Below are 17,196 nucleotides of genomic sequence, written 5' to 3'. Positions count from 1 at the left end.
GGATGATTCAGTGAATGTGAAGGATGTGGTCGAATGTCAGGTCTCAGGTTCAATGACGTTCAATGGCACTGAGTTAACATTTCAAAGTGGCATCGAGGAGTTAAACGTTCACTCTGATGTATCTCTGTAGTTCTGGTGAGTTAGAATGCATGCAGTAGAATATATCAGTTTATTTATTAGATTGCATTGATTTACATGCATGACTAATCAAAGACTAATTAAAAATATCAAGTTGTAAAAAAGACTGACAAGGTGCGCTGCAAGATAAGGTATATAAAACTAATACAGTTAGTAGAGCCTTTTTTTAATTGCGTGACGTGCATGATAAGGTTGGAAGATAGATGGTTGGATGCATAAAGGAGAAATTTAGACTAGTTTAAAAATATTAATAGATCGGTAACAGCTATAAGGGCAAGTTCACAGATTAAGGTGAGGAGGATGAATGTGTTTGCGGCTGAACACGGTTATAGACATGCTGACTTAACCTCATGCGTCACATTCGGTATTTTTGTCTTACTGAAAAAGTTTCAAGCTTATGCTGTTGATTTTAGTTGGTTCTCTGAAGGCACATTGATTGCAGAGGCGCATTGCAACTTGATCTCTGAAGCCTCTGGATTAAGTGTCTGGTTTCTCGGTTTCCTGACTTCGAGGAAAGCCATCCCTGAAGATTCCAGTTGTTGACGCTCCCCGGTGACCTGATAGTTTCTCCCTTTCATTTGGCTGCGTGGTGTTTTGAGAAGCCTGAAAGTCTCTCACGTCACTCTGACGCAGCGCGTACCCGAGGCTGCCTGAACCTCTGCAGTACGTAACACATGATATATCTAGTTAAAATTTCTTTTGCAACTGGATATCATATTCAGCCCCGGTTTGACGCTGTAGGTCTATTGGGAAGTGTACTGAAGATCAGGGGTCAACCTAAAAATTCTACCCCACTGTCTAATTTTATGTATAACTTTACGCATTCAAGGGTCCCTGTAAAGTGCTGGACCCCCCAGAATCTGCCAGGGTATCCCGGCCCCTCCGACACCCCTGCAGAAGAACATCATATGGCACGTACCATATCTACCCAGTTTGGGTGTGTAGTGCACGAGCAGCTCTTTAGGACCCTGAAAGATAAGTCAGCACAAAGCTGAAGAAGGCATGAATTGTTTCTGAGACTAGCAATGCAATGACGTTTTTGTGCAACATTTTGGGCAATGTTTCTCCTGTGGTGTAAGTTGTGAAATTAAGAGGCTTTTTAGACCTTAGGCTAAGAAAATGAATGGGACAGAGAGGATGGTGGAGGGGTGAGGAGGGATGTGGATGTGACATCACTGTAAAGCAGGATGGCTTTTATCACACAGTTGTGAAAAATTCAGAGAAACATATAGTGTCCCCTCTTTCTTCACATACAGCTGAACTAACATTTCCATCTTCTCTAATGCAGCGCAGCCCCATTCAGCAAGAATCCCATTGTGGCAGCGTGCTAACAGGTGGCCCAAAAGGGAAATCCTGATCCCCGGAGCTAGCGGGCTGCCCCATTCCTCCAGGAAACCCCTATTATTTTGGCATTCCCGCCACCCTCATCAGGCCCAATGAGAAATCTGATCAACTTCAGTCAGTCATTATAGAGTCACTGCAGAACAGGAGCAGTAGGCTCAAAGTTTGAAGGCTGCGTTGTACGCTACACAATTTAGGCATTTTATGGTGATTATTACTGTACGCATCCGGTTCAAAGCTCCTGGCAGAACTTCTACAGTCATAAAGAGGCATTTAGTTCCTCGGGCCTCGCAGTAAAATGCTTGCGGAGGGTTTCTTCTTATCTAACCCGCAGTAACTATAATTATTGCTTTTGATGGTGATTACCATGGTGATTACTGATCTGACACCTCCAGTTGCAGCTCCACTGGTAGTTGCCCTCTTTCTGAGTTTTCCACATGGCTTGCCGCAAACCCACAAGATCATGGTGCACACCTGCAATAATCCGAGCACAAGGACGGAGAAGTCACTCCATTTCGATGGCCAAGGACGGTGCTGATAAAAACTGCTCCCTCGTGTGTTTACTCCCTTGGATAAAGTGTCAGTTTGGGTTATTTCATAGTCATGTGACTTTGAAATGACGTGTCAAAGAAGAGTAGTGAGATTCTGAATGCCAAGCTCAGCACTGACACTGGACAGTGGGAGATCTTCAACTGCACCATCGTCCTGGTGACCCTCTCTGCAGAAAGTTTGTGGTTTTGGCTGTACAGTCTGACCTTCCCAGCTTGTTTTTGCTGGGGGGGTGCGTTTTACCAAATGCCAAAAGCTTATGACGGGGTAGGCCAGGTTGGAGGTGAGAACCTGGAAGGACAGGTAGGGCAAGTCTGGAGTGCTCTGTTTTGGGAGGTGCTAAGTATGAGTAGATACTGTAGGAGTGGAGGTGCCGAGCAAGAGGGCGGGGGCTGGAACTAGGAGTGACTGTGGGGGGGGATTAAGATGGATTAAGATTGATCCGTACAAGTGCTTTGTATCTTTTACAGTAGATGAAGCCAATGCTTCACTTGACCGGATTTAAAATAAAAAGAATTTGATTATTATCATGTTACTTTGTCAGGTTCACTAATAACTGACATCCCAGCCAAGGTGTGCCCCTCCCCCCCCCCTACAACCTGTGCTGCCTGGGATTAGTTCCAGCCCCCCCAACCATGACGAATTAATATATGATATCAGACACATGGGGGGGCTTGGACCCTGAATCTATAAGCTTACATGTGTGTATATGACCATAAGCACAGTGCTACATGTGTCCCTTCTGCCTTTGCTCGGGAGAGATTATTTAGACTTGGCTACTCCAGCCAATTACATTTCCATTACATTTATTTTGCATGAGCGTTTCTCCAAATTAGGCAGATGATACAAAAGGGAACTCGGTACAAGATACCTGTGGGAAGAAACCTCCCCTTTGTAACCAGAGCGCTACAAACTTGTGGGAAGCCTCTAATAAATAAAATAAATCCATCACTATATATAGTATATACAGTAACTTTAGGCTTTATAAGATAGAGGGGCAGTGTCATTGTGATCAGAAGGTTGTGGGTTCAAATCCTGCAGGTGACAGAGATTTCACTGTTGAGCCAGGTGTCTCACACTAAGGGAATGTGAGCTATTTAAGGCATGCAAAGGGCTTTGACTGAATCTGTTCTTGAAAGAGACAGGAGTGGTCGTTGAGCAAGTAACCACTGTGAAAGATGAATTAATTATTACAAGGGTTAAATCCTGTGGTAAAAGGCAGGTAAGTCATGCTGTTTGCTTAGACATAATTGTTACCTGGCAATGAGTCATAAGGGAAATGGACCGCAGGTGTGTGTCTAATCAAACAAAGCCCGCTCTGCCTGTTTCAGAATAAGGATTCACCTTCGGGAATTAGGTGGGGTGGCGTGTAAAATTAATTTCAAAAACTCATAACTTCAAACTGTCACTTTCGTCTGGAATCAAAGCGTTGCGATCAGAGCATCGCTCTTCGCTGCACGACGTCCAGGGAACGAAAAGAATAGAGGATGCATTGCGCAATTATAAGAATGGGCCTAGAGCGAAGTTATGCAGGAAGGGGCGCTGTAAAGTCTCCCAATCAACGTCTCTGGCTAACAAACAGAAGCACGAAGAAATGTCACGCTTATCTCTGAATCATATTAAGCTGGCATGCTGAGTGGGTTGGGTGTTATGTCCCAGAGATTTTTTTTCTGTTTAACCATAATGGGATTTCTTGTTTCCTACGCAATGTTCTGGCCGTTTTCTCAGTCAGATTCATATTGTAGTACACCATTAAGCACTGTAACAATGTACGATGCTTTTAAATATTTAAGCGTTTTGGGGCAACATATGGGAAAAGGAGCTATACAAAAAAAATTAATTGAAATGCAAGCACGCCTTGAGATTATGAAAATAACCCCCCCATGCTTGGCGCAATCACTACTGAGAACTTTTTCATCAGTCTGTCTTGCCTCATCCTGCATTTCAAATTCCACCTTCCAGTTGTCAGTATCACGCGAACGAACGCTGCTGCTCCTAAAACTGATCTGTTTCTCATCTACTTGAAGAGAAATTATACCTCCATCCATCAATTTTTATTTTTATAATTAAAAGATTACTCCTTTGATTTCTTCAAGAAGAACTTATCGGGGAAATATCTGTAGGCTATAGCCCACACCTGTCAGCGTCTGTGATTTATTAATCACATTAATCCTTAATGTGTTTTTTTTTCTAAAAACCAAATATCTGTAGGTCTAATTATATTCTTATCGCGCCGTCAGCATCACTTTGTCTACTTGCGCTGCCCAGAAAGCAGAACTACTCTGGTCAACCATAGTCGGTCCCATTACCTCTATTCATTCTTTCATTCATTTCCTGTAACCGCTTATCCAGTCCAGAGTGGCTGGGGTCCTGAGCTTACACCGGAGGCTATGGGCGCAATGCAGGGAACAACCCGGGTGGGGCGGGGGGGGGATCGCCAACCCATCGCAGGCCAAACTCACACACCATTCACACCTACGGGCAATTTGGTGACTCTAATTAACCTCATCATGTTTTTGATTGTGGTGGGGAAACCGGAGTTCCCAGAGGAAACACCACGACGACATGGGGAGAGCCCGCAAACTCCACACACATGGAGCCATGGGGGGAGGTTCGAACTCTAGATCTATATTCTTTATGATATTCATTTTATATATGAGTGCAAAAGGCTCAATATTCAGCATTTTCCAAAAGGATTCGAGATCTAAGAGGCTGAATAAAACTGCTTATGTTCCTCGGACCTAATGCTACAAGGACAGTTCCCTTTAACACTGCCGCTTAATACCGACCGATTGCATTGGCTCTTTGCCAAGATTAACCCCAATCTTTTATTGTAAAGATTGTCATAGGCCTACGATTAAAATAAAAATCTAAAAACAAAGTGAAGTTGACGTTGTCCCACGCCCATTTCAGCCACCCCCAACGCTGATCCACAGAAACAAAAGAGTAACGGTACCTTTAACATTCATATGTTAGGATTTCATGCAAAGCCACACCCACTGGTTATGATGTAGCACATTTTCACATATCGTACCACTCTGGAAACCCCGCCCAGGCAACGGCAGCATTGAAATTCACTGGGAATCTGTAACTCACCTTGCTGGCCGCTCAGCGAAATACTGTGTGATAATATTTTTCTAATAAACCGAAGGAATCAAGAACCGGCTACAAAATATGGGTTGGAAATTGTGGTGTTTGGTACTCTTGATTTGTTTCCTCGTGCGAGCACGTAAGTTATCAGTTATACTATGTTGGGAGCTACAGTTAAGTGATAATATAACAGCATGTGCTTGAATGCTTTTTATTTCTTGAATGATCAGTTTCTGCTGACATAAGTGTGTTTGCAAGTCAAATAAGCAAATGGTAAATACTGCATAAATAAATTCAAAGATAACAATTTCCAGTACTTGTCAAATATTTTTAATAATGTAATTTAAACGAATTGAAATCGTCAAAACAATATAAACGAGTGATTTGGTTATCCCTTTGTATTTTACTATCCGCTTGCAACTCAAAAATAGAGTGGATTTTACCGGTCTATTTATGAATGGGAATTTTACGCGATTCTGATTGGCTCTGAATTAACAACGTGTGTAACACGCGGCAGAGTGGAAAAAAGGGGTCAGTGATTGTGAGAGTGCCGTTTTATACAATAAATTGTATTAGACGAGCCGACAGTGTAGCTCGGACACCACCGAAATACCGTCCCAGGTACAGTTTATCCCTGAAATTATTTTATTTCAATCGAGGCGGGGCCTGGGGCGTGTCAAGGGTGCAAGTCGACAGATACGAGCAATGCATCGAAAAATGGAGCGAGTGTTTCCTGCACGAAAAACTCAGTGGTGTTGTTGCCATTTTAAGTTTTTTCCTTTGCTTTTTTGCTAACATAAATGTAATGGTCTTCGTGTTTCCTCAGTGCTGGTTTGGATGTTTGTGACATATTTATTGCAATTACTTGTCATATTTTGGGATTTTATTGCGACCAACGCGAGTGCTTCACTTCTCACTGAAAGTCCAACAATCTCTACAGTAATGTAATCTGCTGTTGCGAATGCATGCTACACAAGTTTCTGGTGAGATATCATATCAATAAACAAGTAATTCACTGAATCGCCAAAGTGATTATCGAATTATTATTCGGTTCGAATCTATGGAGAAATTAATATTACACATGGACATTACCAGCGCTCTGTTAGCTCAGAAGTTCAGTTTTATTGCTGGTTAAGATAGTCAGCCTGTTCTAGTACTCAACTCTCCCAACCGCATATTAGGGAGTAGGAAGTGTCGTGACAACTAACTTAGTTTCTCTTGACAATTACACACTGAGGCTCTGGTAACTTCAGACATACCTCTTTAAGTTTACTTCAACCACAAGTAGATTTTATTAACTCTGGCTGCTATAGATCATAATGCAATGAATTGTATTACGCTGGCGTGCTGGGTGGGTTGGATGTTACGTTAATTAATGCTGTGATCATGGGCATGTATCAAGCCAATATACATATGGTTTAACCTATTTGTTTATTTTATGTTTATTCCAAGATCAGCCCAACATTTTGGACCGATAAATGTAAACTGACAACAAGCGTTCGTTCTGTTGCAAAATGGTACACGTTTGATAGGAAGTCAGCTTATGTGAAAAAGCAGGCACCTGTTCGTGCCCTCTCCGGTTTACACATTAACCTCAAGTCGTTAAACCATCATCTCCCTCCCCCCAGCGGTGGAAGCGGTCACCCAGGCTGCCGTGTGGTGGAGATAATGTCGGCTTTCTTAAAAGCCGTTTAGTTTGACTCCAAATCTATGTCCTGTTATGATCTGGAGACTGAGAGCTGTGCATTTGTGCTCTTAGTTCAACCCTTCCGCTCCCAGCTTCTTACGTGCTTGCATCTCTGCACAAATATCCTATCGCATAATTACCCTCTAAGGCTCCTTTTCCAGGAAATAGCTAGACGGTGTCCCTCAATTTGGATGCAGATCTGTTAACGGGCTTGATTAATTTTGACTTTGATGTGAAAATTTGAACCAGAGTGTTAATAAACTTCGAGTCTTTGAAGTCTTCATGAGGGCGTATTCTAACGGAATCTTACCCAAAGTTAGATGCAGAGCAGCTCTGCTGTGTAAAGATGTTTCATGAAACCGCGTGTGAGAAAATACAGGCGTTTAGCCACGTATTAAAATCACGGGCTTCAGCTTCTTCCTCCCTGAAACGTTTTCGTTACCAATCAGGCATGTAGCCAGGTAGTGAAATTACAAGTTTGAACCCACCTCGACATTTTGTTCAGCCTCCCCAGTCGGAGGGAGAACCCAGGGCTGGCAAAAATAATGTTTCCCAGACCACCGCCCCCCCCCACAAAATTTATTTCTGGCTACAGGCCTGGGAGGATCATAGAGATGTACAAACAAACACAGCATGATACTTCGCAGCACCACCAGAACCGGGGGGGGGGGGGAATCATTTCAACAAATCTGGATTCTAAAGATCTCCACTGAATTTAATCTCAAAGGGCGCTGCCCATCCGGTGCCCGCTAGCCACCGCCTGAGGCAAACACAGAGTGGCATTATTAAGACAGAACACACAGCATGTGGCCAATCAATATGTAGATACTGTAAAATAAGCAAATGCGTGACAAGCACGCCTCATTACTCATCAGGGCTATAAAGGCCCAGCTCTCACAATGTAAACAGCTGGCAATGTATTGCTCTTCCTGTCCCTGCAATGAGGCTAATTGCATGAGATGACCATACAAAGATCATCACTTGATGCTGTGGCAGTCACCATTCCTGCTTTTACGCTCATCGCTCTGTGTATAACGTGTCAGCTGACTCTCAGTCGCGATAATCGATCACTGTTCATGCATTCTGTGCAGATATGATGCGTATCCTTCCCTGTTTTTCCATGGCTGGACGTGCACATTGTGTTGTGTTATAAGCATTGGCTACATTGTGTAACTTGCAGTCTCAACTTTGAAGTTCTAGAGCTTTGACTCTAGTTTGACTCTAGCGAAACTACTAGAGGAGGAAAGACCACGGACGGAGGCCCCCCCCCCGTCTCTGGTTTCATGGCTTCTGCACTTGCTGATGAGAGCTCAGGGCGGGTCTAGTGTCTCACTTTCTAGGAATTCAGGGATCCGCTATTCTAGGAATCCGCTGCTGGAGATGTACGGATGCTGGAAGCAGATGAATGTCGGCTCCGGTCCAGGAGGGAAGAGAGGGGTTCGGAGGAGTAACAGCTCCTTGATTGCTTCAGGCTGTGGTGGGTGGCTGGTGTCACGATAAGCACAGCAGACTCGCCATGTTCTACTAAAGACCAGTTGCTGAGAGTCAGGACTCGGGGGAAGGGTGGAGTCAGACAGAAAAGGTGCTGCTTCATTGTGCTCTTTGGTTGAGCGAGGCCAGCATTGGTTGCATTTTACATTTGTGCAGAGGTCGTGTAGCTCGATAATATAATGCTGTAAGGTAAGCTGCAGGGATGATGATGGTAGCTGTCTGCCTGTAGCTTGGTAATGGTTGGGAAAAGAATTTGATCAAAATTTACCTGCAGGATCTCACACGCTTCATATTACAGCGGTTTAGTCTTGTTTTCTCTGATTATTCCAAATATTAATCTAAAAACAAAAGATTCTTTGCCTAAGCAGTATTAACTAACATTTAGTAAAGCGAGGGCGGCATGGTGGTGCAGTGGTCAGCACTGTTGCCTCACACCTCTGGGACCTGGGTTCAAGTCTCCGCCTGGGTTACATGTGTGCAGAGTTTGCATGTTCTCCCCATGTCGTCGTGGGGTTTCCTCCGGGTACTCCGGTTTCCCCCCACAGTCCAAAAACATGCTGAGGCTAATTGGACTTCCTAAACTGCCCGTAGGTGTGCCTGTGTGAGTGAATGGTGTGTGAGTGTGCCCTGCGATGGGCTGGCCCCCCATCCTGGGTCGTTCCCTGCCTCGTACCCATTGCTTCCGGGATAGGCTCTGGACCCCCCACAACCCAGTAGGATAAGCGGTTTGGAAAATGGATGGATGGATTTAGTAAATCCATAAGGGCACAAAGCAGGGAACAACCCAGGATGGGGCGCCAACCCATCGCAGCATTTACTAAATCAGTAGTTCAAAATAATCATCTTCTCCCATTACTGTAAATATATCACAGCCAAACTTAACAAACAGTCCTGGAGAGCTTTGCCACGTCTCCTCTTCCGTCTGTCTCCAACGTAAACAATTACTCCAGTATTTCCCGGAGAAGCAGCCGCCCCTCCATCCACGGTTTCAGGAATTTTCTTCTGGCCCAGTCAGCATCCAGTGGTGTGACTGAAACTCCGCCTCCTCCAAGCGCCTTAAAGGCACACGCTGTTTTTGCCCTAAAGGCTTAAATCATTCATGACGGTACTCGGATGTGTCCGCAAGCTGCATTTGGGACGTGTGAGACGGTGGCAGCTTTCTGTCAGTCCTCTTATCTTCAGAACATCAGCGGCCATCGCAGGAAGGTTCTGGGTGACCGTTTTAGGGTGTGGGGCTGGGTTGTGCGGAGAGCCTGAGTCGCATGTGTGCTTCCGGATCGGCAAACCAGATAATCACCACAGCATGGTGGCTCGGTTGTGTACGTGTGCCTGATGATAACTGGGTATTTGGGGTATCTGAGTACATGACTTCCATGATGTGTTTCCTCTTGCCCCAAGCCCCCCCCCCCCCCCCCCCCCCCATTTTGTCACCTACACAACACTCAATTTCCCCACTTGACTGTCATAGTACAAGTAAGCAGGTCTCTGAAAGAGGCCTGTCGTCTAATTATACGCTTTGGCTTTTTATTGGTCTGAATATCCATGTCTGCTCTCACCTACTGGCTGTAAACTGTCCCATTGTTAACTAACTAAATATATAATAATGTGATGATTCCACAGACTCACTTTTAAAATCTTCTCTACAAGATTTGCTGAGACAGGCCTTTTAAAGTCAGACATTTTCGTGGTGCATGTATGTGTTAAAGAATGGATATCTTAGATTTTAATTTGTTACTGTTGTTGAAATACACAATACAGGGAAATAATTTAATGATTTAAGCTCTTTCCTGTGTCTTAGCATAAAAAACAAGAAACGGCAACATAATTTCCTGCAGTCTGCTTTTTATTAAGCAGTGACCTGCAGTAACGGCCTGTTGTGTGGTTAGCATCTTACTGTTAAACAGAAATGTAGTTGCCGGGATAGTTTGGCTTGAATGCATGCAGTAACTGCCCGTGCGCCTTACGCAGTACATGCGGCGGCGGAGTGCAGGGGCCGGCAATTCCAGTGCCGCAGCGGGGACTGCATCCCGATGAACTGGCTGTGCGACGGTGCGGAGGAGTGCGAGGACGGCAGCGACGAGGACAGCGCCACCTGCTGTGAGTAGCAGATATTTAGCTGAAGAGAAATCCCACAGTACAAAACGGCATTCGTTTCTGTGTGTCAGGGGGCCGGTTTGGGTAGACTTATTACGCCAGGTCCCCCCCATCCTGTGGGGGTGCTAATGGGAGTCTCCTACCCCCTATTTCTGCTGTCAGTGGCCAAGACATGTGGACCTGATGAATTCAGCTGTGGGGGCCGATTGAACCAGTGCGTCCCCGCCAAGTGGCACTGTGACGACAAGGTGGACTGTGAGAATGGGGCCGACGAGGAGGACTGCGGTACGCTGCCTGTGTTTGGCCTCGCTCCTGTGATGCCCCCCCCTCCACCTCCTTTATCACTAAGCAGCAAACTTACAGCAATGTTTCTTCTACGGCTTCTAGGCCCAAAAACCTGCCGGGTGGACGAGTTCCTGTGCACAAATGGGAACTGCATCGCCGAGGGCTTCGTGTGCGACGGAGACGCCGACTGCGAGGACGGCAGCGACGAGGCTGCCTGCGCCCCCCCCACCTGCAAGTCCGGAAGCTTCCAGTGCGACGACGGCAAGTGCCTGCCCTACATCTGGACCTGCGACGGAGATCACGACTGCAGCGACGGCTCCGACGAGACTGTCTCGCTGTGCGGCCGCCGGCCCACACCCGCTGGGCCCTGCTCCTTCCTCGAGTTCCAGTGCGCCAGTGGACACTGCATCCATGCCAGCTGGCAGTGCGACGGGGGTCACGACTGCGCAGACGGTTCCGACGAACTCAATTGCAGTGAGTGACAGACCCCAGTCCTGCCGCATTAGGACCAATAAGTTCCAGAGATTTAGGTGGCTTACGATATACGAGCTCCTTTAAATGGAACCAGCTGTGTCATTTTAAAAGTTTACTGCCCTAGTCAGTAAAAAGTAATAAAAAAAATAATTCTAGTAAGGACTTCTACGTATAATAACACTATTTTTGCGTTGATACTGTACCTGATTCGTTGTCCATGTCATGTTCTCAACTAAAGTGGTGAAAGATATCAGGTTAAAAGCAGGAGTCAGAAGGTGCTGCCTGGTTTTGAGGCTTTGGGCAGCCTTAGGAGGGTTGAGCTTTAGCTGTTCTTTCCCCCCCCCCCCCCCACCCCCCCCCCCCCAAAAGCCAAGCCCACCTGCCGCCCGGACGAGTTCCAGTGTGGCGACGGCACTTGCATCCATGGCAGCCTGCAGTGTAACAGCGAGCAGAACTGCAAGGACCTCAGTGATGAGCTGGGCTGTGTTCAAGGTCAGCCCCCCCCCCATTGAGCCCCGCCCACTCTAATCCCCACCCATGCTGGCCAACGGCTCACTTACTCTGTCCTCTCCGCAGATACCCACTGTGAGGGCTCCGGAAGGTTCCGGTGTCGTAGTGGGGAATGCGTCAGTTTGCAGAAGGTGTGCAACAAGGTCAGAGATTGCAGGGACTGGTCTGACGAGCCCATTAAGGAGTGCGGTGAGTGTGACAGGAAGTCAGTGTTAATGTGTAGGGCCCTTTAAATCTACCCCATGGAAACACCAGGATGTGAACACAAGCCGTACTGTCTGCTCCCCAGGCCTGAACGAGTGCCAAGACGGTAACGGAGGTTGCTCCCACATCTGCCATGACCTGGTGATCGGATATGAGTGCCTGTGTCCTGCAGGCTTCTACCTGCTGCACGGGAAGCAGTGTGAAGGTGAGGGTCCGGCACCCGCACACGCCGACGCCCAGTCTGTCCATTAGAATGGCGACTTGCCAGCCACGTTTGAACTTGATCCACTGTATCTCATTGGCTGGAGGTCATGAAACAGTCGCTCATTTAGACCAATCATGTGCCAGGGAGAACTTGGCTGCCCCTCCCATCAGATTCATGTAGCGGCTTTGTCGCATCATGGAGGTTGCGAGTCACATGTCGGCCTGTCGTTGCAGATGTGAACGAATGTGCCGACCCCGAAACCTGCGACCAGATCTGCGTCAACCTACAGGGAAGCTTCAAGTGTGAATGTGAGGAAGGATACTGGCTGGACCCGGTCAGCAAGGCCTGCAAGGTGGCTTCTGGTGAGGGTTCCGACTTTCAGGATGGGCCTCGAGGTTCTACCGTCCTCCTGCGGGTGGTTCTCGTCACCCTTTTTTCTCTCGCTCGGCAGGCACCGTGCCGTACCTGTTCTTCACCAACCGCCACGAGGTGAGGAAGATGACACTGGACAGCAGGGAGTACACGCGCTTCATTCCACAGCTGAAGAACGTGGTGGCCCTGGATGCCGAGTTCCCAACCAGCAGGATCTACTGGTCTGACCTCTTCCAGAAGAAGATTTACAGGTCAGTAACCCCAAGTAACCCCACCGGGCCTGGCCTCCTCCTCCCTCTTCATCGCTTTCCGCTTCCGGAGCAGCTCGCTAAGCTGATGAATCCCCATCGCATATCTTCCTCACAAGCTCTTCGTCTTCCTCAGAACAGACATGGAGTCGGCCGCTAACCCCTCCAGCCACCACGCCGTCATCGACAACGGCATCGGGGCTCCGGAGGGACTGGCCGTTGACTGGGTCCACGGTAACATCTACTGGACAGACAGCGTGTACGGCACCATCTCCGTGGCAACCTCTGACGGGGTCCGACGCAAGACGCTCATTATGCACGGCCTGGTCAAGCCCCGAGCCATTGTGGTCGACCCAGAACGCAAGTACGTCTCACTGGCCGGTCCGATACTCTATGACTGTGTCATTACTGACTTCAAAATTACTAAAGAATTTTTTGTACTGATATGTGAATTAGGATTGTAATTCGCACCAAGCCTTTTATCAGAGGATTCTAGGCCATGTGAGTCTCAATAAGTACTCTCTTACAGCTACATGTACTGGACAGACTGGGGAACCCCAGCCAAGATCGAGAAGGGGGGGCTGAACGGAGCCGACCGCACCGCCCTGGTGACGGAAAGCATCGAATGGCCCAATGGCATCACACTAGGTAAGAGTCAGGCAAAGACTCCTCTGTGACACAGAAGGGCTGCAGTGGGTCAGTAGTAGAAAGGCTGACGCGTGTTTGTGCGTCTGCATGGGCGTGCTCCGTCCTAACCCCGCCCCCTCCATGCATCGTCCCTGTCAGACTTGCTGAACCAGCGCCTCTACTGGGTGGATTCGAAGATGCACACCCTCTCCAGCGTCGATATCAACGGAGGCACCCGGCACACGCTAATCATCGACGAGCACAAGCTGCTGCACCCCATCTCCCTCGCCGTCTTCGAGGTAAATGCGATTTACGGACCTTTCCCTCTTCCGCTCATTTGGGAGTCCTGGCACTTAATGTAGGACCTTTTCTGTGGTGTATAAATGGATAATAGCTCACCTGTTTTTTTTTTTTCCATTATTGTTTTAATTCAGGAGAAAGTGTTCTGGACCGACGTCGGCAGCAACTCCATCTTCAGTGCTAACCGCTTGACAGGACATGACATCACCGCAGTTGCTCAGAATCTAGTCTCGCCCGAGGATATCGTGCTGTATCACAACCTGAAGCAGCCAGCAGGTACGTGAAGGATTTTTTTTTTTTTTATACCTCCTGATCTACGCCATGTTATACCGTCATATTTAAGTAGATAAAATTGAATCTGTTGGGCGTAAACTCATTCTGAAAAGCTGAGGCCATGTTGGACGTGATGCAGAGACCCTTTTTTGTGCCTCGCAGGCAGGAACTGGTGCAATGACAGCAAGCTCCCTAATGGAGGCTGTGAGTTTTTGTGCCTCCCGGCACCACAGATCAACGGCCGTTCCCCAAAGTACACCTGCGCCTGCGCAGACGGTGCAGCTCTGGGTCCAGACATGAAGAAGTGCCTGCCAGGTAAACCCCTGCCCCGGGGCCGTCGCTGGCATGTTCTATGTACCCCTCCTCCATTCATGCCTGGTGGTCTGGCCTTTATACATCTCTATTCACTTTTATTTTTCAGCAGCTCCGAAGACTCCAGTGCCTCCCGCCAAGTCCGCCGACCCTACTCGAGGACCGCTGAGGACTACGCGCAGACCGTCAACTCAAAGCATCGCCATGACGACCTCCACCACCACCACCACAGGCTCCCCCCCCCGCACCGCTGGGCCAGACAGGAACAAGAACCTCCAGTCAACCTCCGGGCTGGAGTTCACTCCACAGGGAGGTACGGCTTGCAGATATTTTATACTACGCCGATGCTACCGAGTGCTTATTGTGTAACATAAAGTGACATCAAGTGAATTACCAGGAGGTAGCAGGTGCTCTGGATTTAACATTCGTTTAAATCTGTTTCTTTTCCAGGTAACCATAATGAATTAGCCGCCGTGCCGAAAGAGTCCGACTCATCTCAGACCGCTGTTTACGTCATACTGCCCATAGGTCAGTAGCCGCCAGAAAATTACCCAAGAGCCAGTCACTGTAACACACCGACGTAGCTGTTTGGCTGTGATGGTGAGCAGCCTTGCAGCTGCAGGTTTCTCACTGGCCTGGATCTCCATGTTTCCTCTCCTCCAGCGATCATCTGCCTGCTGGCTTTTGGCGCCGGTTTTCTATGGAGGAACTGGAAGCTGAGGAACACCATCAGCATCAGCTTCACCAACCCCGTCTACCAGAAGACCATGGAGGACCAGGTGCACATATGCAGGACAGACAGTGAGGAGGGCTTCATCTACCCATCGGTGAGCTGGCTGGGACTCATTACCTATTTGTGACCCATCACCACAAAATGAGTCTTATGGGTGTATTTCTACCAGTGTATTTTCTACTAGTGTCATTTTGTGGTGATGGGTCACATTTATATAGCTGGGTTATACAGCTGGGACCCTTGAATGTTTTAGGTAGTGTCCCTGTCTTAAACAATACTACCTTAACTTTGCCCCCCGGTGACAAAACTAATGTTTTATTGCTCGTTTTCTCCTCTGTCTGTCTCTTAGCAGCAGATGGTGAATCTAGATGAAGATGTAATGGCATGATGGCCTCCCAAAGGAGCTTCAATTATTCAGGAGTCACTGCCTCAGATGCTCTTAGAGGCCGACCATCCAGCCTTAAAACACAAGGAAGCCTTGGGAAATAAGCACCCCCCCCCCCCCTACAAAATGGAGAGGGAGCATAAGGAGAGTGGGGAAAAAGTTCTGGTGACCACATTGAACCAACGTTGAATTTTCCGCCGGGTTTGAAGTTTACAGAAGACTTGTTCATATCGTGCCTGGACCGACTTTTCAGCTGTGATTGCGGGACTGGAACTGATGAATGATCCAACTACAATAGACAGACACTGAAAAACGGCAGCGTGACAACGATTCACCTCATGAGAGTCCGTAAGGGCTGACTGTAGTGCAACAAGCGAACATCACTATGTATGCATGTGTGTGTGCGTGTGTATACTGTGTTTCTTTGTCACGACAATTGACCCCAAATCCTTAACTACTGCACTTGTCATATTTTGCACTATTTTGATTAGTCCCTAAGACCCTAACCAGGTTTTAAGATGGATGGATGGATGTATGTTTCTATTATTTAAAGAATGTATTTTTTTGCAATATGGACCATATATTCATATCTATACAACTGAAGACCTCTGTAAAAGTCATCCAGCTCAGGTACAAGCTTAGCTTGCCTGGCTTGGCAGCAAGTATGTAAACTAACATCGAGCGATTGGTCCTGCAGAGCTCGACCTCTATGGGGCATGTTGTGCCTTGATCATATTGCCTGTGTAAATATCCCTCGATGCTCTTGACAGGAGACATCCCCAGTAACACGCATGCAAAACCCGTCTAGCCATACCCTCCTTGCTCTTATATATGTGTAACTAACTTCTCAGGATCAGAAAGCCAGCGTCTTTTTTTTCCTATTCCTATTTATTGCTGATTTCTATCGCTCGAAAAACACCGCAGCCGGCTAACTCTTTAGCATCTTTAGCAAATGATGCACACCTATGGTTCAAAACCCGGCCATGAAAGGCATGTAACTGGGGCACATATCCTATAACATACTGGACCCTAAAATACCTGAGCCTGCCATCCATGCACGGTTTTTGGCCTCTTAAAGCTCTTAAAGACACCCTCCATATGTAACTTCAGTTCCTTTTTTTAGGTATCAAATGTAAACTGTAAAATGCTTGTGTATATATGCATTATGTATTTAGGACCGGTGTAAATACTGTTTTTGTACATCCTTTTTGTTAACCATATTTGTCTATAGTTTTCAGATCTGTATGATAACAAATTATTTGTCGGGAATTCATTTTTTAACTTTTTTTTTTTCGTTTATTCTCACTTAACTATAATTGGTTTGTATTGTCTCTTGCTTTATATTTGTAAATTTGGAAATATATTAAAAACGAACTCTGTGCTGATGTATAGCAAAGTAACTTTCAGCTCTCAGCAGTTGTGTTGTTAAAATGTGAGAACACTATTTATTGGTTGTGGATGTTTTTAGACGATTTTCGGTTCTGTGGTTTTATTTTCCGTTTAATAATAAAGTTTTTGACCATATAATTAAATCCTCTTTCATGTGAATTACAGCCAGGGAAATTTCTGTACACGGTGAATTAGTCTTAATATTGTGAAATTACCAAAACATTTACTACTTTGGGCTCCTGAGCCTTACTGAGGTTTTTAAAAGGCTGTATATCAACATTACATCTATAAGTCATTCAACAGACAGTCATCTGTTATCCTTACTAAGTAGATTTTAAATTCAAGGTAATGGGCGTAATTTAACAAATATGTATTTGGGATCGTAAAAAAACAATTACAATTAGAATTGGCATTAATAATACATTCATACATAATACATAGTAAAAATATGTATTTATGCTGCCAATAAACATGCATTTGCTGTACAAA

At 46.5% G+C, this 17,196-nt stretch overlaps 1 protein-coding gene across 1 annotated transcript; it reads left to right on the top strand.

The window, feature by feature from the left end:
* Positions 1-5,060: 5,060 nt before the first annotated feature.
* Positions 5,061-17,196, top strand: ldlrb (low density lipoprotein receptor b). The gene is made up of 18 exons (XM_049014683.1): positions 5,061-5,257; positions 10,265-10,393; positions 10,553-10,675; positions 10,778-11,149; positions 11,519-11,641; positions 11,726-11,848; positions 11,949-12,068; positions 12,302-12,430; positions 12,520-12,691; positions 12,825-13,052; positions 13,218-13,336; positions 13,475-13,614; positions 13,750-13,891; positions 14,051-14,203; positions 14,310-14,513; positions 14,651-14,728; positions 14,864-15,027; positions 15,283-17,196. Exons 1-18 carry the CDS (start codon positions 5,203-5,205, stop codon positions 15,319-15,321), a joined length of 2,613 nt encoding a protein of 870 aa, XP_048870640.1. The 5' UTR covers positions 5,061-5,202; the 3' UTR covers positions 15,322-17,196.

This window comes from Brienomyrus brachyistius, chromosome 5, assembly GCF_023856365.1.
Source record: "Brienomyrus brachyistius isolate T26 chromosome 5, BBRACH_0.4, whole genome shotgun sequence".
NCBI classification, from domain to species: Eukaryota; Metazoa; Chordata; class Actinopteri; order Osteoglossiformes; family Mormyridae; genus Brienomyrus; species Brienomyrus brachyistius.
This window is presented reverse-complemented; position numbering and strand designations above follow the sequence as displayed.

Bases quoted from the DNA above. Each gene is read 5' to 3' on its own strand.
- ldlrb (XM_049014683.1), top strand. From the start codon at position 5,203: ATGGGTTGGAAATTGTGGTGTTTGGTACTCTTGATTTGTTTCCTCGTG. The intron at 10,676-10,777 runs GTACGCTGCCTG...TACGGCTTCTAG, and splicing joins GGCCGACGAGGAGGACTGCG to GCCCAAAAACCTGCCGGGTG. The intron at 13,053-13,217 runs GTACGTCTCACT...ACTCTCTTACAG, and splicing joins GTGGTCGACCCAGAACGCAA to CTACATGTACTGGACAGACT.